Source organism: Wickerhamiella sorbophila, assembly GCF_002251995.1.
Source record: "Wickerhamiella sorbophila strain DS02 chromosome Unknown contig3, whole genome shotgun sequence".
Taxonomy (NCBI): Eukaryota; Fungi; Ascomycota; class Dipodascomycetes; order Dipodascales; family Trichomonascaceae; genus Wickerhamiella; species Wickerhamiella sorbophila.
The window spans coordinates 2099312-2120215 of NW_020194004.1; the positions used below are offsets into that span (position 1 = coordinate 2099312).

A 20904-nucleotide genomic window follows, 5' to 3' on the forward strand; every position below is an offset into this window, starting at 1 on the left:
CAACGTGAGAGCTCCAAAGAATCTTTTTTCGTTATAGCTTTCATTGTGGCCACACTCATATTGGTAGGCTGGGCAATTCGCCGCCGCTTGAATTAACACCAGTGGCGGTGTTTTGTGGTAGCTTCTTTCCCACCACAAACGCGAGTTCTGATTTGAGGTGTTTACTTGAATTCCAAGTTTTTTCTCGATGAGCACTTCAATTCTCAAGCGAATGCAAGAAACGAATCGTACGCAGCAGTTTCTGCTGCAATTTCGCTCGGTGTTGAATCGCTTTTTGGAAATCGCCAGTATTTTAGCCGTCCAGCTCCTGTTCCTCGCCCGCAACCTGGTCACACTGACTGCAAACGCAGCCGTTTGGTGCTGTATAAAGCCGTTGGATTTGATGTTATTCGCTATTTATTGGGTCGGTGAGCGGCTGGGCATCGTTTCTCCTCAGACAAAAGAGGACTTCAACAATTTACGGAAAAGTTTGTGGAATGGTACGTCAGTTGGTGGGAACGGCCGCCTTTCGACTTTGCTAGTGCCCCATATCGACATCGACGAGCAGTCTGACTCTTCGTGTGGGTTCGGTGAGGACGAGCAGGGGCCCCTTATCGCCTCAGTCAACGCCGTTTGTGACTCGATAGACGAGATCGTCTCCGCGGCCCGTAAATTTGTTGACCCCATTGATGCTGAGCAGGACTGTGATAGGCTTGAAATTTTACCAAGAGCTTCGCTGAAAGCCGCCTCGCGGGCGAGTCGGCGTTGGAGAATAAAACGCCGCAAAGAAGCCACTCTGAATGGACTTAAACCTTTACGCTTGACACCTCAATCGAGAGGACAGAGTTCAAGACCACGGCGGCGTGGCCTCCGCATCAAGTTTGATTGGCATCGCCCCAAGTCAAGGGCCGCTGTAGATGACTCTGATTGAAAATACAAAATATTATTTTATGTCTAACCGGTATGGAAGGTATGTGCTTAAAAATAAACTGAGACTGGAGCGTCTCTTTTGGGGGAGGGGGGGGAAGGTGACGGCGAATTCTTTAATCGTCGCCGAGTGCAGAGAAGCGGTTAATCTTAGGCTCAGCCTTGATGGGTTCTGCGGGCACTGCTGATTGGCGACGGCCAGACATGCTCTGCTCGCGATCAATAGAGTCTTTAGTTTGCTGAGCAAGCCGGGCTTGGCGCTGTTCACGGTCGCGCTCGCGGCGTTCGTCACGCTCACGGCGATCTTCGCGCGGGTCATGATTGCCGCGGTCCCGGCCAAGGGTGTTCTGACGGTTGCCGCGCTGGCTGCGGGCCTTCTCCTCTTCAGCAGCACGCTGCTCCTTGGCGATGTCTGTGTGGATCTGGGAGATGGTTTTGGGGCCCTTGTCGGCGTCCTTACTCTTCCAGCCCTTCCTGCGAGTATCCTCCACGTCCATGATCATGAAACGCAGACGAGCAGGGAAGCCCTGAGTATTCTTCCATTCGGCAAGCTTCTTCATGGCGTTGTCAATAGCACTACCAGAACCGTCTTTCTCCATACGCTGAGCGACAGTTATAACAAGTTTGCACATAGACTCAACGATATCTTCGTTAGGCTCCTCGTTGACCAGCTTGACGAAGCAGCGAACAATAATACGCGGTGACAAGAATCCGACTTTGTAGAGCTCTCCAATGAATCTAATGATACCCAACCCGTGGCGCTTGGCCTTGACTGCAGTGTAATACTCGTCGCTCATGACGCCAGCCTGCTGGCCATCCTCGCCCACGGGAATTTTCGACGTCCAGCCCTTTTCGAACTCGGTCTGGCATCGCGTCAAAAGATAGCGACGGAACAGCCGGGGGCCGCCAACGGGAACAGCGTTTCCGTTTTCGTCGGTATGCATAGATGCCTTGTCGGTAATATCCTCGGAAATAGTGAAGGACTGTAAGCAGAAGGCGGCATACATAGCCGACCAATGCGGCTCATCAACTGCCTTCGCCAGTGTCAACTCAATAACATGTCTCAGAGTTTCACCATCGTCCTCGTATTTAGACTGCTCAGCAATCTCGTAGACCTGCTTGGAAATACGCTCAAAGTTCTCCAAGGTCATCTTGTTCAACAGAGATTTGACCTTACGGGCAACCTCCTCCTGGCTCATAAGCTGGTTCTCAGATGCAGCATCCTCAGCCTTGGTCTGAGAAAAGCGGGGCTGCCACGCATTCTCACTACGCTTGAGAGGCTCGACAGGCACAGCTGGCTTGTCGTCTTTATGGTCATGACGATTGGAGCCACGGTCCTTGCGACGAGAGCCTTGACGGCCGGATCGAGACCCGAAGTTGGTTGTGGATGAGTTTCTAGACATGCGACCTTCCCGCATAGAGCCGAATCCGGCATGAGATCCCTGGCGAGCGCCACGTTGGGACATAGCACGACCGCCGGGACCGCGGCCTACATCGATCTCAACGCGCTTGCGCAGATCAGTAAACATAACTGGCACTGCGGTCGCAAAATTGCGCAAGAACGCAATATCATAGCGGTACGTTTTGTTTGAAGCAGCGCTGTTGACAATGGGGGCAGGGTAGCTGAATGTAGCAACCTTTTCAACAGGCAACCGCTCGGCAGTTCCCAGCCGCTCAACAAAAGCTTCATCCTCGGCATCGTCTTTAGCTTCTTCCTTGGCTTCCTCTTTGGGTTCTTCTTGAGACTCTTTAGGCTCGGATGCGGAAAGTTTGGGCGAGCTGTGGGGCGAAACATCGTCATCTTTGACCGATGGTTCATCTGTGGGTTCGCACTCTACCTTCTCCTCGAGCGTAGACTCTTGTTCAACCTTGGGCTCAACCTTTGTGTCGGCCTCGATTACAGGCTCGGCCTTGGGTTCGGCCTTGGGCTCAACCTTGGCCTCAACCTTGGCCTCAACCTTGGGCTCAACCTTGGGCTCGGCTTTAGGCTCGACCTTGGCCTCAACCTTGGGCTCAACCTTGGCCTCAACCTTGGCCTCGACCTTGGGCTCGACCTTAGCCTCGACCTTGGGTTCAGCCTTGGGCTCAACCTTAGGCTCAGCCTTGGGCTCAACCTTGGGCTCAACCTTGGACTCAGTCTTGTGCTCAACATTGGCCTCAGTCTTGGGCTCAACATTGGACTCCACCTGAGGCTCTGCCTTGGGTTCAACCTTGGTCTCAACCTTGGGCTCAGCCTTGGTCTCCACCTTAGTCTCAGCCTTGGTCTCCACCTTGGCCTTAGCTTTGGGTTCAGCTTTATCGCCCGCTACCTCGACCTTGGAAGCAGGCTCTGAGACAGAGTTGGGTTCGCCCTTTGACTTGGCAGCGATCTCGGCCTTGAGCTTTTGAGCAATCAGCTCTTGTAGTGTTTTGGCGGCTCCACTAACTGGCTCAGCCTTTTTCGGTTGCACCGTCGGAGAAGCTGTAACAGGCCCGGGAGAAGGCACCTGTGCCTTGGAAACAGCTGGAGACCCGTATGCGGGCTCGAAGGTTTGCGCGTGCCCCACTCTAGGCGAGTGAGTGTGTGCAATAGCGGTCAATGAAATCTCTTCGCCCTGGGCATTTGTGAGACGTACAGGAGCACGAGCTATAGGAGCATGCTGGGGGACTAAAGCAGGACGGTTGAACTGCATGTGAGGAGAGAGGTGAGCTGCTTGTGGAGACATAACGGGGGCCATGGGAACGACACCAGGAGACGGCGGGACACCGGACCCCATGGGCATCATTTGATAGGGCATAAGGTTAGGTGCGAGAGGGACATACTGTCCGGGGTATGCAGAGAATGGAGGCATGCCGCCCGAAGGGTCAAAGTAGCCACTGCCTGTATTGCGATGGCCGCGCTGAAATGGGGCTTGACCGTCGTTTGAAGCCATGCGATGGTGGCCAGTATGACCGCCATTGTTGTGATTATTGTGACCGCTGTGGCTGTTGTGGTGTCCGTTTTGGCCGCCTCTGGACCGGTTGTTTCCATACTGGCCCGAGCCACGGCCGCGACGAGAATAAGTGTGTCCCTGGTTACCACCCTGGCCACCTTGTGGGCCCTGGGGAATTTGTTGCTGGCCCTGGTTGTTGCGGCCGCCATTATGCGGCGGCTGGCCCGAGCTATTGCCACCAGACGATGCGGTCTGCCCAGAGGGCTGGGGCCGCTGTGAGGACTGGGTGGTAGCAGAGGGTTGTTGAGGTGTGCTCATTTTCTTATGAGATCCTAGGTCCGGATATGAATTACCGTGAAGAAATTATACGAGTCCAAAGAGTTGGGTTCTTTAGCACTCGGTTTCTTCACAATTAGACACACGCGTAAAACGATGTGCTTTTGCTAAATGAAAAAATCTTACGTTGGCTGGTTAGGGCTGTTTGGTCCCAGCGGCTGCTTAGTTTCTTTCGTTAACAGTGAAACAAGAGATAAATAGCCTCTGGGCCGTGTATTGCGGGGCTAAGTCGTGTAATTAGTGATTGAGTTTAGTGCTGATAGTCTGGTAGTGGTTAGGGGGGCGTCCTGATACTGTCTGGCTCGTCCGTTGTGGTTGCTGATATTTGAATGGCGGTCAGCGTGCAACGAGAGGGTAACCCTTGGACTGATAGGTCTGTTGAATTATTTCGTAAGTATACTCGCTGCTAGAACTGTGTCTTTCCGATGTCGAGGTTTTCTGTTTCGTCTTAGTTAGGCTATGTTACGCAGATCGCTCTCGACTCACTGCGTGAAATTTAGGGGATAGGTAATGAGATCTACGGTGGTTGATTAAGGCGCACAACAGAGATGGTCTAGGCAATCTTGAGACGGAGCACACTAAGCAACCAAATCAATGCCCTTAGCGTGCAATTGGCATGCATTGGGTTGAATAACGAACCTACATGAATACGAAAGTATACCACGAGGGTACCCAATCGAGTCGGCTAGATCAAAGTTTACCGGGGTAGCGGCCCAGCGTTTGAAAACCAAATATAATGGCCGCCGATCAGGTCGTAGCTCCGTTTAATTAGTCAACCACGGCACATACACCAGAACAAGCAATTGGCTAAGCGGTTGATCCAGGCATTGAACAAGAGAAATGGACAGCTATGTGGAAAAAAACCCAAAAAAAGATGGCTAGCCGGACTCGAGAATCGCACCGAAATTTTTGATATTTCTACATACACTGCATGATCAGCCCAATTCCCGAGTCACCGCAGAAATCGATACAGAGTTTACACGCCCGAAACAGTTGAGGGTAGTTGCATGGACAGCCTGCACCTCACATAAGCTACCCTACAGTGAGAGATCGATGCGCCATCATACCTCGCTAACCCAGGACATCTAGTGAAACAGCAGGGAGCCGAAAAAGCGAATTCTCGGAAATTTACGAATCTGTACAAAAATACAAGCTACATAAACAAACTGGCAAGCCACAGAGGATCTATCGCTATCAGAACCTTCATCGCCACGCCATAGGACGGTCCTATGCATCGCTAAGTTGCTATGAGGTATGCATAAGCTGGTGGTGTGTAGGGTACGGCCTTGAAATTGGGAAATCGTTAAGCCCCCAGGAAAATGAAACAACATAGAGAAGCTGAGCCTGGACGTTGAGTGGAATGCGAAAAAGTTGCATCCAAGTTAATATTTGCAAATAGTACCATCCCATAGCAGCCCGAACTTTGCCCCTAACCATTCAACGTTGCGCTTGTTGGGAAACCCATTCTCCGTTCGCAACCCCCTCCTTCGTTGTCAAGTCAGCGCCACATCCCAAACCCAGGACTGCTGTAAATGCACGTGGGCAAGATGCATCTAGATAGATATGAGGCAGTGAGGTCCCAGCCGTCACTTAGAAAACAAAGCTTGAACGTCACGAATAGACTGCTGTTCAGCAATCCTCCTGATTTTACCACACCCGCCAGGTAGGAGTTAATTTCACTCACCAACGTCAGCGCAATGCCCGTTTCTAAGAGCGCCCGTCCAGTGGACGTGCCCGGATCTGTTCCTACCCAGTACAAACGAGCGCCACCACTGGGATTCCTGCCCAACTCGCCTCCAAACGACGCTAATGATGCCCAAGGTTTGAGCTTCCGCAGCAAGCAACCTTACCCGGACTACCAGAACTTCCCCCTTGGCAATAGGTCCCCCCCACTTTCCCATCCTTCATCCAACGGGGGTTTCGCCCCGAACAACGCGCGTTTAGGGGCCGGAGAGCCCGCAAACGGGATTATCCAGGGAGATGCTTTCGCTCTTGACGACGACGACGACGAGCAAATACAATTTCTAGGGATCCGCCCTGCCCAGGGAACAGACAAGCGGCGCCGGACGCAGCGCCAGAACAATGGCCCGTTCAACACTAAAAGCCACGAGGACGATTTGAATAATGGTATCATCCCGGGTCTCACAGATGCACTCGTGTTTCCATCACCGCCATTGATACCCGAAAAACTCCAAAAGCCGTCCGATATTTTCCTCCGCCAGGTCCACGATATTACACCGCCGCAAGAGCCTTTTGACGACGACAGCGGCCATTATTTGGTTAACGTGGGCGAGCAGTTTGCCAACAGGTACGTCATTACCCGGCTACTGGGCCAGGGAACGTTTGGACGAGTAGCCGAAGCCTACGACAAAGTGACGTTCCGCCGTTATGCCATTAAAATTATTCGCGCCATCCCTAGATACCGTGACGCATCAAAGGTTGAACTTCGAGTGCTACACATGCTCTCCCGTTATGATGGTAACAACATCAACCGCTGCATACAACTCAGAGAATGCTTTGACTTCAGGAACCACGTATGCCTTGTGACGGATCTTTTGGACATTTCGGTTTATGACTTTTTGCGTGAAAACCGGTTCAATCCTTTTCCTGAGCAACATGTACTCGCGTTAGCTCGTCAGCTCATCAAATCTGTCGCTTATATTCACCGCCTGGGTCTTGTCCACACAGATCTCAAGCCAGAAAACATATTGCTCCATGACTCGAGCTATGACACTTGCACGTACCGTCGAAGCCCGAGAGGTTCAACCCGTCAAAGAAGAGTGCTGCGCAACATCAGCACTACTCTTATTGATTTTGGATCGGCCATTTTCGATGATGAGTTTCACCCTACCGTCGTTTCCACGAGACACTACAGGGCACCAGAAATCATCTTGGGCACTGGCTGGTCCTTCCCTTGTGATATGTGGTCTGTTGGGTGTGTTTTGGTCGAATTATGCACAGGTGCCGTACTTTTCCAGACAAGGGATAACTTTGAGCACCTTCACCTCATTGAAAAGGCGCTTGGGCGAAGCTTTCCTCCATCTGTGATAAGAAAAGCAGCCACAACAGATCAGGGGGAGCTCTTTGTAGACTCGGCCAAGGGCAAATTATATCCCTTATCGGACTCGAAGCAGATTAAAGCGGTTCACGACCAACTGACCATCCGTGAGCTCCTGCGCAAGCATATCCCGATGGACAGCAACACTCTTTTCTGGAACAGGCTTGTTGATCTCGTCGACCGCATGTTAGCTATCGACCCTAATGAACGAATCACTGCAGAAGAGGCAATTCAACATCCTTGGTTCTGCTAATTCACACAACTCTTTCTTATTTAATATTTTATTCTTCTGCTGATGACTTTTTTTATTCTTATTCTTATTCTTTTTTTTTTATTCACTTTATTGTTTTGTGAGATTTCTTCGCATTGACATTATGTAGTTTTTTTTTCTAGCATAAATATACATACGATACAAAATAGAGATGCCGCTGGTCACAATACACACATCACTGCTGCGACCAATGCTAGCAAGGAAGCACCAGGTATTATAGCGTCATTCTTATGAGTGCTTCTAGATGCTGTACCGCCAGCGGTTAAAAGTGTCCCAGTGGGAAGAGCTGAACCCATGGTGGTGGGTGTCAAGGTGCCGCCTTGAGCTGTTGTTTCAACAGAACTCGACTGGCTAGTTTCTGAGCTTGCTGAACTATCAAGAGTAGTTTGACTACTAGTTGCCTGGGTCAGATCCAGTTCAAATGTAGTAACGTTTTGGGAAGAAGTGGCAGAGTACAACTCTGCGGAGCTGCCAGGTATTCCCGTCACAATTTCCTCAATATTTGAATCCGTTGCGTTGAAAATGGCCTGACCAAGACCCGCCTGAAAAGACTCGTAGTCAAATGCCGCATACAGTCCCTGCAAAAAGTTATCACCAAGGATCCACGGGGGCTCGTCAGCGATCACTTGGAGTTGGCACAGAATTTTTCCGTGCGAGTCAGTGACAATGTTGTTATTATCATCAATAAGAGGGGCGTAAACCTGATCCAGCGGGAACTTGATTGGCGTGCCGCTAAAATTGAAGATGAAACCATCCAGAGGGATCTCAGAGCATAGGGCCGTGTAAGTGCCTAGGGTCTCGTTGTACTTGCCATCAGTGGCCTTGGCGATAGAATCAACCAGGGAACTCGGGAGATATACGAGGGAGGTTCCTGAGTCTAAGAGAACAGGGACGGACATCTCGGCGACTCTACCGGCTTCACTGCCTTTGTAGGCGGAAACGCCGTGAAGCATAATGAATGGATGTCGTGGAAAAGTGAAGTTATCTGAACCGCTGATAAGGGGTACGATGGAAAGGTCCCCAGTGTACTTGTCGTGGTCAACACCACCCATGAGAAGACTGCCTTGGCCAGCATATGGATCGTTTAGCCAAATAGAGTAGGCAATGCGCTGGATCTGACCTTGAGCCTTGAGCTGGGCGGGAATGTTGGCGTAGGTAGGACTAGGAGTGCCTCCCTGGGGGAGATATGTGGCATACACCTCGCCGTAGACAGGGCCAATTCCAAAGACGGCCTCAGTCGAGTTCGACTCCAGAGCCAGAGCAAACATAGCATTGGTGGCAGTCAGATTGCCCAGTCTGATCGTATCGTGAGCGTAGAAGCCATCTGCAAACGTAGTATCACCATAGACGATAGTAAAGTGAGCAGTCCTGTTCATCTCGAAGGTAGAAGAAGCATTGTAGTTGTACACAAAGTTCGAACTGCAGTTGGGCGCGTTGGGGTCGCTGGTGGAGCAGTAGGGATTGGACGACGACATGACCCAGAGATCAGAAGACCCCGTATCCAGTGTAAACGCTATGTCTTGAGGAGGAGTGCCAATGGACAGAACAACTTCGTAAAAAGACTGCATGTTCAGCAGCCCTAGCGAGGTTGCTCGTTTGGCGATGTTGCTATGGAACTCGGGTAGCGCGGCATCTGTCCGCCGCTGAACTGCAACATTTACACTTGCCAGAGCCACAAAAGCTGCTGACAGCAGTACCAACCATTTCCCTCCAGCAAGCATGGATCAAGTCAAAGACAATAGCTACCCGCTTAATGATTACAGCACGGCTGCATAACGGGTGCCTCCCTCGATGCAGCAACCGACGGGGGTGTGGACGGGGCAACCAAGGCTAAAAACTGAGGCAAAAACTTAAATTGCAGATGAACCCGAGCTATACCAAGTCGTGCGACACTCCCATACAGCTCCCTCGTGGCAAGCGACCGGCTGCTAATTTTCGGCCCGCCCGCCTCGAGGTCAAATAGTCCGCCTCGGCTATCTGACAAAACCCTCCCCACACATGACCGGTGAAAAATCCAAGGACCAGAAGAAGAACCCCATTAGTATATACCAGCGCCTGCACAGGGCAAAGATATGCCTGAAGCATTTCTCTGCCAACCAGGGCCGCATTGGGGACCTGATGCTTTCTAGCACCGGCTACCCTGCCACTTTACTGAGCGCACTGCTTGCGACGAGGGCGCCTGGTCTGTCTGGTAATCTCAAAAGTTTGTCGGCGGCAATTTCAGACTATCGGATGTTCTGGCGTGTATTTCACACCCCGGCTACAATCGAATGGGCTCTCGATTTGCTACTGGACAACAAACAGTCCGACGGGTTGCTGCGCTGGAGCGACTACATCCAGGCAGTGTCAGGCGTCGGCTACCAGGTGTTGGAGGACGTTGCCTATTTGGCAATGAAGGGCGTGCTGCCCATTTCCAGCGCTCGCCAAGCCGACATCTGGGTAGTGTCTTGCTTGTTCTGGCTGGTGCATGTCGCCCTAGAGCTGCTGAAGGCAGCGTACTTCCGGATTAGCAAAAAACCCGTCAATTCGCTCAACCTACTTGTTAACCTGGCATGGGCACCTCTCACCGTGCACTGGTCCACATATACAGGACTGTTTGAGCCTCAATGGGTTGGTTTGTTGGGATCCATTGCCTGTGTTCCTCGACTTATCGCAGCGTTGCGTTAGGCTATAAAAAGACGATTTCGAGCAGTATAATTTATAAAGATACAAAATTGTCTTGTTTGATGTAAAATGCAAATAACTTATGACCTATCTGGTCGCGACCCTGAACGGCTGTTCAGGTTGCTGTCATTACGCTGAGGCCGTCGTTCGGGGCTCAGCTTGCGAATCGACTCTACCATGTTGCTGAAGCTTTGTTTGGGTTTGAGCCGTGGCGTCTGTTGGCGCCCTCGGTCCTGAGCTGGTCTCGGGCTTTCGGCCTCGTCATAGAAATCCTCCGGCCCGATCGTGGCCGTCTTGACGTCTTCCACAAACGACCAGAACTGATGGTTGATTTCATCGACTACCCTTTTACCCATGACCAGCATTTCGTTCTCGCGTCTGGGCACAGCAGAGCCTCTACGTTGGGGAGACGGGGACCTACTCAATTTCCGCGCCACGGCCGCATCTGAGAGCTCAGCGATCGACTGTTGACGTAGATTGGGAGAAGTTGTGTTTAGGTGCTCCATCAACGAGTTACCGCTGGCCTTGAACCTCTTGAGGTCGGACTCAGCAGTTCTAACCTCCCGCTCAGCCTCCTGTATAGCAAGCCTGAGCTCTGACACGCGTTGCTTGAGACTACTGACTCGTGATTCTTTTGACGCAAGCTCACTCAAGTATTTGCTGAGCATACTGTCCTGCTCTCGGGCCGCGGCTATAGCAGAGCCCGCAGAGCTCGTGGAGCTTGCAGGAGCAGCACTTTCACTGGCAGATGTGTCTCCACTACCTCCAGACGCAGTCCTTTCTTTAGGAGGCGAGAGAACGGGAGAGTAGAGGCCGATGTGCGGGGCATTGGTTCGCGACGGCGTAGAGTCTGGCTTGGGAGAACTCACGGGCACTATACCAATATTAAGAAGCCGTCGTTTCGGAATTGGCGAGTTCGAAGACTGCCCTACAGGCGAGCCTGGCTTGGAATGAAGACCAGCTGATTTCGCGCGATCAAGAGGCGTCTCAGAGAGAGCCGGCGATTTGCTCTCGTTATCTAGAGAAAGATCGACAAGTGAAGTACTCAGAGACTCCGTGCTGGGCACAGAAAGTAGCTCCTCTGGTACTTTAGAGATATCTGTCGCCATTGGAGACAAGTAAGACCGTGCTCAAACACAACTTCCAGATCCTCTGTTGTCGAATGGTTCTAAAACACCTGACATAAGCAACGCGGGCGGTTGTTGTATTTGGCCACAGATCCACCACAAGGGAACAAAGCCAACAGGGTCAAAACTCGAAGTTTTGCAATTGGGAGCACAACTAAACACCCCCCCTCAAAAATAGCGTCAAATCACAGAGCGCTTCTTTTTCCTTTACAAGCGCTCTTGGGCGACTTGGTAGCTCCCATTAATAATTATACCTCCGTGCACTGCGTGATGGGTGCGACGGTCGCGAGCTCAAAAAGTAAGCGCTCGCTCGCTAGTAAAGGGATGAGCGTTCTCATATTTGGTGGATTGGTATTTGGAACTGCTATTTGGTTATTATTTATTGCCGCGGGCGTCTACGCAACCGTGTACCATTTCTACATTCCTCAGTCGGAGGTTCGTTCCGCAGTGTACTTTCACCATGACGTGCGGCACAAGAATTATTCGCTTTGCGTTATTGATTTGGTGCATCTTCCATTCAGCCATGTCGACTACTCACTAAACTTGGCTTTGGAAATGCAGAGATCAGATCGTAACAAACAAATTGGAAACTTCGGAATCACGGTAACTTTAGCTGATGAGAAGACAGTTGACTCTGCCATTGATGGTGCGTCCAGCATCGCGATTGAAACGAGGATGAAAGTACGATCGGGTAGCACTACTATGCTCACGGGAATCCTTCCTTACAGGAGCCCTCTGCTTGAGTCGCTCAACACCTTGACATTCGCGCCGCTGTATGTTTTTGGACTTATAAAACAAACATCGACTATGGATTTGAGACTGTTCGATCAAATTCGCTCGTTGAAACGCAACTACAAATACGCTGTTGTGCACATCAAAGGCCGGATCGATCTGGAAAACGCGAGTCTTATTTGGAAACCTCAACTTAGAGGTGTTCGTTATTTGATGTCACAGTATCAGCTGCTGTCATTTTTCTTTGGCACTTTGTTTGTGTGGTTTTGGGAGCTGTCGGCCACGTTGGGAACAATTCTCATCATTCGCAGTCGCAATGCCCAGGCAAATGAGCGGAGCGACAAATTGACGTCACACGAGATACAGATCCCGCGAAGAAGTGTATCAAGGCGCCACTACAAAAGTCTGAACCCACCGTCTGAATATTTTTTCGAGTATTCGGATCACTATAAAGCGGATACGGGTAGCCCCCTGGAGCCACTCACCACCGGCCCCGTAGATGCGAATATAAATCGTGAGCACACCAGAGAGACCACGCAGGCGCAAGAATTCGAAGAATCTCATAGTCAGGAGGACACACCAAACGTATCCTACGCATCTGACACGGTCGAAGCTGAAACACCAGCGACGACGATCGATGATTTCGAAAGTTTGATCAATCAATCTACGATGCAAGACACCTCCAGAGCCGGTTCGTCGAGTTTTTCGGCTCTCAAGCCAGGCCAACCAAGAAATAGAAAAGGTTGAACATGTGATATTATTTTTCAAAAAGATGTCGACTGCTAATGTGTCCAAGTAGCTATGTATGTTGCGTCCCAGCCCAATCATAAAAAAAAGCGGATTTTAATGACATCCCTGGACGTTGACTTGTGGTTATTCATAATTCGTTTACGTACCAGTGCAATGCATATAAAGTGCTTGTAATTTTAGGCTTCATATCAAAGATGGCTCCCGACTACTAAGTACATAATAGTGACTCAGCATCGTTTTCAATTGGGAGCCCTGAATAGTCGCGATCCTACGGCTAAACTCTGCCCCGAAGCCAACCTCAATGAGAGCCCCAACGTTTGCCGCCTGACGCCTAGCCTGACGCCTAGCACATAACACCTGGCGCCTAACGCCTGGCGCCTAACGCATAGCGCCTAACGCATAGCGCCTAACGCATAGCGCATAACGCCTGCCACCTAACGCCTGGCGCCTAACGCTTTTCTAATTATGGTTGAACCCCGCAGCAGGTGTTTTAATTTGGGCTTTCCAGACTCAGAAAACACAAATAAGATGAAGAACACCCATAAAACTCCTATGCATAAGAACTCGGGCGCCAAAACTTCATCGAACAGACAATAGAGCACTCTTTACGCCTCATTCGAAATATGCAGTAGCCTTAGCGATCCGTTGATGCATAGAAAAAAGTGGGGCCCTCAGAGTCGCTTACTTAAAATGCGTAGCGGGGATGTTCGGGCGGTACGATAGGGAACTACGGCAGATTTAAGAGACGTGGCATCGTGGTATTCCCAAGAGTTGTTTGCATCTGCGAATAGGCTATATGAATTCTCATAAACCTGACCTGTGAAAGTGACAATCAATTTTCAATAGCTTTTTGGATTTACGACGCGCAGGTCACATTCTTGGCTCACCTCGCGCGTGCTATATGCAGCGATCTGCATCATGTCAGCCTATTAACAAAGGAGCAGATCCATCCTACATCCAAACTGGGTTGCAACTACAGATGCAGCTCGCATTGCAGAGATGATGCAGCTCACCTTGCAGGTATGTATGTCAGCCAAGAAATCAGACCCATAGAGCTTCAACCATGAATCGTCGTGGACACGCGGTAAGTATTGCCTTTAAAGATAGAAAAAGCGCCGAGAATTTGATTGCAGTCAACACTGTTCTTCACTGTCTTTTTTGGGGGTTTTCAATACTGGATCGGGGTTTTCAAGTTGCGTTGAACTCACAACCGACTGCATCAGACAGTATAGAACGCTAAATCATCGATAGTGCGAGCTACTAAAATAGTAAATGATGTAAAGCGAAAGAATTTTATGAGACTTGAGCCAGTGTAAACCGAAGGCTCAGATATACTGGCAGACTACACCAAACCTAAAAAAATTCGCAACTACCAGTCCACAGAATCGATTGTCTGCCTCTGATTAGCTCTCATTCTTAGCAAACATCGGCAACTACTATCTCTAGGCAAATATGGCATACAGTTGTGCACCGTTGGAATGCACAGCATAGACCCCCATGCATCCAACCTCAAATGTCACTCAGTAAACATGACTCCACCATTGAGCTCAGACTTACAAGAATGATCCGATTTTCTCTTTTGAGATCAGTTTTGCATAGTTTTCCGTTCTAGTGCCATCTGGTTATTGGTTCCGCCTCACTGCATGCAGCTCTCACTGCATATAACTGCAAGTATGCAGATGATCGGACGCAGGCGGACTAGGTATCTTGCTCAAATCTAGAACAGAATTAACGGAGCAAAACCTTCTGAAGCTAAACGGACATAATTCAACTGATATCACCGTTCAGCAATGTTTGAGCCACACAGAAAATTTAAAATAGTACAGCTAGGAGTATTTAAGATCAATTTGCTAAAGTACTACCATGCGTATTTGCAACAAAGGAGTAAATTATCATTACCCTATCTCGTATTCCTCTTCGAACAAATGATATTTGTGCTGCGGATCATTTTACGTTACTCATTAGCTTCATATTCCGTCTCCGAATGTATTGTATAGCTTGCAAATGCAAATGCTACAACCATGCATTGCGTGCACCACGTTGACATGCATACCAATGCAAGAAGAGTGCGGGAACTGCATCGAAATGAACTTCCCCGCTGCGTTAACCTATAAATATTTCTTTCTACGGTCAAGTGCCCCATTATCCCGCCGATGAAAGTTAACGACGGCCGGGTGGGTGTGCTTATTGCCGCATCTCTCTCTTGCGTCGCGGCCGCTCAAAGCGTCACTTCACCACCTGGAATTGTCAATGATCCTATCCTTAGCTCCATCTCTGCTGTCATCCCTCCTTTGACCACTCTAAACTCACCGCCCTTGATACCCGACAAACTCCAAAAGCCGTCCGATATTTTCCTCCGCCAGGTCCACGCTGCTGCAAATACCCCCGGTGCTTCTGTCTGCACTACCCTCATCACTACCACTGGCCTTATCCCCAGCGCTACCGCGTGTGCTTGCGGTGAATCTCCCAGCTCTGGCTTGCCCTCCGTTATTACTTCCGTTCTACAGACTGTTGAAAAACTACTGAATGCTCTCGGTAACGCCGCCGGTAATATTGGCGCGCTTAGCCCTCTGCTTGCTGCAGTTACCGGTGCCATCGACGCTCTGCTTGCTGCCCTTGGTGGGGTTACGTGTCTCGCTGGTGATGCGCTGTTGTCGATCTTCAAGATCGTTGATAACTTGGTCACTGTTATTGAGAATGTTGCACAGCAACTTGCCAATAGCAGCGGTGTCTTGGCTCCCGTCCTCAAATTGATTCTTTCGGGTCTTATCGGTAGCCTGAACAGCGTCATTGGTACGCTTGCTTCTATTCTCGCCAAGTCTAGTGGCTGCTACGACTGTGCTGATATCGACAACATCAACAAGCTTATCAACAGTGTCAACCAAATTGGCGCTACGCTTTCTTCGCCTATCACCATTCCGTTGTTGAAACCGTGCACTAGTGGTCCCATCACTTTGACTACGGTTGGACCTTGCCCATCTAACACTGTGAACCCCTCTAGCCCAGCTCAGTCTAGCTCAGCTTCCCCAAGTCAGTCAGGTGCTTCTAGCTCTGGTGCACAATCCGGCTCAGCTACTCCTAGCCAATCTGGTGCTTCTAGCTCCGCTGCACAGTCCGGCTCTGTTGCAGCTACGGGCTCAGGTGCTTCTAGCTCAGGTGCACAGTCCGGCTCCACTATCGCAAGCGGCTCAGGTGCTTCTAGTTCATCTGCAGGTCCTTGTGTAACCTCATCCGCACCTGGCATTGTCAACGATCCTATTCTTAGCTCCATCTCTGCTGTCATCCCTCCTTTGACCACTCTAAACTCCCTTGTCCAACAGTGGCAGTCCAGTGATGGTTTGGGTGGTGCTCTTGCTATTCAGAACAGCTACTACCCGCTGTACAGCTCGGTTATGAGCCTACAGGCTGCCGTTGCTAACCCTCCCCAGATTGCTTCCAACAACGCTATTGTCTACATTAACTCGTTGAATACCCTTGTTGCAGATATTGCAACTCTGATGGATAGCCTCAATGCCAAGGCGAATGCATTTTCTGCAAACAATGTTGGAGGCATTGTTGTTGGAGACATTACTTCGCTTGCGAGCCCAGCATCTAAGATCGAGGCCCAGCTATTTGCCGGGTTCCCCAGTGATATTGCTTGTGCCGATGTTTCTTCGGCAGCTAAGGTTGCTAGCAGTTTCTCAGCGGCATTCGCTTCAGCAGTCAAGACCTTCACGATCGCTCAAGGAATTCCTGCGTTCCCTACAGCGCCTTCAGCCTGCTTGAGCTACTGTTCGGCTGTTTCCAGTGTTCCTGAGGGAGCTTCTAGCCCAGCTCACTCTGGTTCCTCTACCTCGAACCGTTCTGGTGCTTCCAGCTCTGGTGCTCCCTCTGGCTCAGCTACCCCCAGCCGTTCTGGTGCTTCTAGCTCCGGTGCTCAATCTAGCTCAGCAACCCTTAGCGGCTCAGGTGCTTCTGGCTCCAGTGCTCACTCTTCTTCTGGATCGGGTGCTCCTTCTGGATCTCTCTGCACCATTATCATGACCACTACCATCACCAACCCGAGTCTGGTTCCTCGTGCGGCATGTGCTTGTGGTGACTCACCCAGCTCTGGTCTGACCTCAGTTATTACTTCTGTTCTCCAGACTGTTGAGAATCTGCTCAACGGTCTTGCTGACGCCGCCGGCAATATTGCCGCGCTTGGCCCTCTGCTTGCTGCAGTTACCGGCGCTATCGAGGCTTTGCTTGCTGCCCTTGGTGGCATCACCTGTCTCGCTGGCGATGCACTCCTGTCGATCTTTAAGATTGTTGATAACTTGGTCACTGTTATTGAGAATGTTGCCCAGCAACTCGCTAACAGTAGCGGTATCTTGGCTCCCGTCCTCAAATTGATTCTTTCGGGTCTTATCGGTAGCCTGAACAGCGTCATTGGTACGATTGCTTCCATTCTCGCCAAGTCTAGTGGCTGCTACGACTGTGCTGATATCGACAACATCAACAAGCTTATCAACAGTGTCAACCAAATTGGGGCCACGCTTTCCTCGCCTATCACCATCCCGTTGTTGAAGCCGTGCACTAGTGGTCCCATCACTTTGACTACGGTTGGACCTTGCCCATCTAACACTGTGAACCCCTCTAGCCCAGCTCAGTCTAGCTCAGCTTCCCCAAGTCAGTCAGGTGCTTCTAGCTCTGGTGCACAATCCGGCTCAGCTACTCCTAGCCAATCTGGTGCTTCTAGCTCCGCTGCACAGTCCGGCTCTGTTGCAGCTACGGGCTCAGGTGCTTCTAGCTCAGGTGCACAGTCCGGCTCCACTATCGCAAGCGGCTCAGGTGCTTCTAGTTCATCTGCAGGTCCTTGTGTAACCTCATCCGCACCTGGCATTGTCAACGATCCTATTCTTAGCTCCATCTCTGCTGTCATCCCTCCTTTGACCACTCTGAACTCCCTTGTCCAACAGTGGCAGTCCAGTGATGGTTTGGGTGGTGCTCTTGCTATTCAGAACAGCTACTACCCGCTGTACAGCTCGGTTATGAGCCTACAGGCTGCCGTTGCTAATCCTCCCCAGATTGCTTCCAACAACGCTATTGTCTACATCAACTCGTTGAATACCCTTGTTGCAGACATTGCAACTCTGATGGATAGCCTCAATGCCAAGGCGAATGCATTTGTTGCAAACAATGTTGGAGGCATTGTTGTTGGAGACATTACTTCGCTTGCGAGCCCAGCATCTAAGATCGAGGCCCAACTATTTGCCGGGTTCCCAAGCGATATTGCTTGTGCCGATGTTTCTTCGGCAGCTGAGGTTGCTAGCAGTTTCTCAGCGGCATTCGCTTCAGCAGTCAAGACCTTCACGATCGTTCAAGGAATTCCTGCATTCCCTACAGCACCTTCAGCCTGCTTGAGCTACTGTTCGGCTGTTTCCAGTGTTCCTGAGGGAGCTTCTAGTGCACGTTCTGCGGCCCCCAGTGGGTCTGAGGGAGCTTCCAGTTCACCTTCTGCGGCTCCCAGTGGATCTAAGGGAGCTTCTAGTGCACCTTCTGCAGCCTCCAGTGCGCCCACAGCTGTATCCAGTTCACCTTCTGCTGTCTCTAGTGCCCCTGCTGCTTCTGTCTGCACTACCCTCATCACTACCACTGGCCTTATCCCCAGCGCTACCGCGTGTGCTTGCGGTGAATCTCCCAGCTCTGGCTTGCCCTCCGTTATTACTTCCGTTCTACAGACTGTTGAAAAACTACTGAATGCTCTCGGTAACGCCGCCGGTAATATTGGCGCGCTTAGCCCTCTGCTTGCTGCAGTTACCGGTGCCATCGACGCTCTGCTTGCTGCCCTTGGTGGGGTTACGTGTCTCGCTGGTGATGCGCTGTTGTCGATCTTCAAGATCGTTGATAACTTGGTCACTGTTATTGAGAATGTTGCACAGCAACTTGCCAATAGCAGCGGTGTCTTGGCTCCCGTCCTCAAATTGATTCTTTCGGGTCTTATCGGTAGCCTGAACAGCGTCATTGGTACGCTTGCTTCTATTCTCGCCAAGTCTAGTGGCTGCTACGACTGTGCTGATATCGACAACATCAACAAGCTTATCAACAGTGTCAACCAAATTGGCGCTACGCTTTCTTCGCCTATCACCATTCCGTTGTTGAAACCGTGCACTAGTGGTCCCATAACTTTGACTACGGTTGGACCTTGCCCATCTAACACTGTCAACCCCTCTAGCTCTGGTGGGTTCTCCGGTACCGTTGGCCCCATCGCCTCTAGCCCAGCTCAGTCTGGTTCATCCACCTCGAACCGTTCTGGTGCTTCTAGCTCCGCTGCACAGTCCGGCTCTGTTGCAGCTACGGGCTCAGGTGCTTCTAGCACTGGCGCACAGTCCGGCTCCACTATTGCAAGCGGCTCAGGTGCTTCTAGTTCATCTGCGGGTCCTTGTGTAACCTCATCCGCACCTGGCATTGTCAACGATCCTATTCTTAGCTCCATCTCTGCTGTCATCCCTCCTTTGACCACTCTAAACTCCCTTGTCCAACAGTGGCAGTCCAGTGATGGTTTGGGTGGTGCTCTTGCAATTCAGAACAGCTACTACCCGCTGTACAGCTCGGTTATGAGCCTACAGGCTGCCGTTGCTAATCCTCCCCAGATTGCTTCCAACAACGCTATTGTCTACATTAACTCGTTGAATACCCTTGTTGCAGATATTGCAACTCTGATGGATAGCCTCAATGCCAAGGCGAATGCATTTTCTGCAAACAATGTTGGAGGCATTGTTGTTGGAGACATTACTTCGCTTGCGAGCCCAGCATCTAAGATCGAGGCTCAACTATTTGCCGGGTTCCCCAGCGATATTGCTTGTGCCGATGTTTCTTCGGCAGCTGAGGTTGCTAGCAGTTTCTCAGCGGCATTCGCTTCAGCAGTCAAGACCTTCACGATCGCTCAAGGAATTCCTGCGTTCCCTACAGCACCTTCAGCCTGCTTGAGCTACTGTTCGGCTGTTTCCAGTGTTCCTGAGGGAGCTTCTAGTGCACGTTCTGCGGCCCCCAGTGGGTCTGAGGGAGCTTCCAGTTCACCTTCTGCGGCTCCCAGTGGATCTAAGGGAGCTTCTAGTGCACCTTCTGCAGCCTCCAGTGCGCCCACAGCTGTATCCAGTTCACCTTCTGCTGTCTCTAGTGCCCCTGCTGCTTCTGTCTGCACTACCCTCATCACTACCACTGGCCTTATCCCCAGCGCTACCGCGTGTGCTTGCGGTGAATCTCCCAGCTCTGGCTTGCCCTCCGTTATTACTTCCGTTCTACAGACTGTTGAAAAACTACTGAATGCTCTCGGTAACGCCGCCGGTAATATTGGCGCGCTTAGCCCTCTGCTTGCTGCAGTTACCGGTGCCATCGACGCTCTGCTTGCTGCCCTTGGTGGGGTTACGTGTCTCGCTGGTGATGCGCTGTTGTCGATCTTCAAGATCGTTGATAACTTGGTCACTGTTATTGAGAATGTTGCACAGCAACTTGCCAATAGCAGCGGTGTCTTGGCTCCCGTCCTCAAATTGATTCTTTCGGGTCTTATCGGTAGCCTGAACAGCGTCATTGGTACGCTTGCTTCTATTCTCGCCAAGTCTAGTGGCTGCTACGACTGTGCTGATATCGACAACATCAACAAGCTTATCAACAGTGTCAACCAAATTGGCGCTACGCTTTCTTCGCCTATCACCATTCCGTTGTTGAAACCGTGCACTAGTGGTCCCATCACTTTGACTACGGTTGGACCTTGCCCATCTAACACTGTGAACCCCTCTAGCCCAGCTCAGTCTAGCTCAGCTTCCCCAAGTCAGTCAGGTGCTTCTAGCTCTGGTGCACAATCCGGCTCAGCTACTCCTAGCCAATCTGGTGCTTCTAGCTCCGCTGCACAGTCCGGCTCTGTTGCAGCTACGGGCTCAGGTGCTTCTAGCTCAGGTGCACAGTCCGGCTCCACTATCGCAAGCGGCTCAGGTGCTTCTAGTTCATCTGCAGGTCCTTGTGTAACCTCATCCGCACCTGGCATTGTCAACGATCCTATTCTTAGCTCCATCTCTGCTGTCATCCCTCCTTTGACCACTCTAAACTCCCTTGTCCAACAGTGGCAGTCCAGTGATGGTTTGGGTGGTGCTCTTGCTATTCAGAACAGCTACTACCCGCTGTACAGCTCGG

General features: G+C 50.9%; 9 protein-coding genes across 9 annotated transcripts; 5 read left to right on the top strand and 4 right to left on the bottom strand.

Moving 5' to 3' along the window:
• Positions 1–187: 187 nt before the first annotated feature.
• On the top strand, positions 188–910 carry B9G98_03104 (hypothetical protein; the record flags this gene model as incomplete). The annotated part of the gene is made up of 1 exon (XM_024809661.1): positions 188–910. One exon carries the CDS (start codon positions 188–190, stop codon positions 908–910), a length of 723 nt encoding a protein of 240 aa, XP_024665429.1.
• A 112-nt stretch (positions 911–1022) lies between these two features.
• On the bottom strand, positions 1023–4136 carry B9G98_03105 (Eukaryotic translation initiation factor 4 gamma; the record flags this gene model as incomplete). Its single annotated transcript, XM_024809662.1, has 1 exon — positions 1023–4136. One exon carries the CDS (start codon positions 4134–4136, stop codon positions 1023–1025), a length of 3114 nt encoding a protein of 1037 aa, XP_024665430.1.
• A 1715-nt stretch (positions 4137–5851) lies between these two features.
• On the top strand, positions 5852–7465 carry B9G98_03106 (Dual specificity protein kinase lkh1; the record flags this gene model as incomplete). Its single annotated transcript, XM_024809663.1, has 1 exon — positions 5852–7465. The coding sequence occupies one exon, from the start codon at positions 5852–5854 to the stop codon at positions 7463–7465; it is 1614 nt and encodes a 537-aa protein (XP_024665431.1).
• A 179-nt stretch (positions 7466–7644) lies between these two features.
• On the bottom strand, positions 7645–9204 carry B9G98_03107 (Aspartic proteinase yapsin-3; the record flags this gene model as incomplete). The annotated part of the gene is made up of 1 exon (XM_024809664.1): positions 7645–9204. One exon carries the CDS (start codon positions 9202–9204, stop codon positions 7645–7647), a length of 1560 nt encoding a protein of 519 aa, XP_024665432.1.
• A 277-nt stretch (positions 9205–9481) lies between these two features.
• On the top strand, positions 9482–10150 carry B9G98_03108 (Uncharacterized protein C1F12.04c; the record flags this gene model as incomplete). The annotated part of the gene is made up of 1 exon (XM_024809665.1): positions 9482–10150. The coding sequence occupies one exon, from the start codon at positions 9482–9484 to the stop codon at positions 10148–10150; it is 669 nt and encodes a 222-aa protein (XP_024665433.1).
• Positions 10151–10227: 77 nt separating this feature from the next.
• On the bottom strand, positions 10228–11256 carry B9G98_03109 (hypothetical protein; the record flags this gene model as incomplete). Its single annotated transcript, XM_024809666.1, has 1 exon — positions 10228–11256. The coding sequence occupies one exon, from the start codon at positions 11254–11256 to the stop codon at positions 10228–10230; it is 1029 nt and encodes a 342-aa protein (XP_024665434.1).
• Positions 11257–11544: 288 nt separating this feature from the next.
• Positions 11545–12753, top strand: B9G98_03110 (Seipin; the record flags this gene model as incomplete). Its single annotated transcript, XM_024809667.1, has 1 exon — positions 11545–12753. One exon carries the CDS (start codon positions 11545–11547, stop codon positions 12751–12753), a length of 1209 nt encoding a protein of 402 aa, XP_024665435.1.
• A 2156-nt stretch (positions 12754–14909) lies between these two features.
• Positions 14910–18772, top strand: B9G98_03111 (hypothetical protein; the record flags this gene model as incomplete). The annotated part of the gene is made up of 2 exons (XM_024809668.1): positions 14910–18741; positions 18768–18772. The coding sequence occupies 2 exons, from the start codon at positions 14910–14912 to the stop codon at positions 18770–18772; spliced, it is 3837 nt and encodes a 1278-aa protein (XP_024665436.1).
• A 933-nt stretch (positions 18773–19705) lies between these two features.
• On the bottom strand, positions 19706–20758 carry B9G98_03112 (hypothetical protein; the record flags this gene model as incomplete). The annotated part of the gene is made up of 3 exons (XM_024809669.1): positions 19706–19996; positions 20055–20530; positions 20575–20758. The coding sequence occupies 3 exons, from the start codon at positions 20756–20758 to the stop codon at positions 19706–19708; spliced, it is 951 nt and encodes a 316-aa protein (XP_024665437.1).
• Positions 20759–20904: the final 146 nt, after the last annotated feature.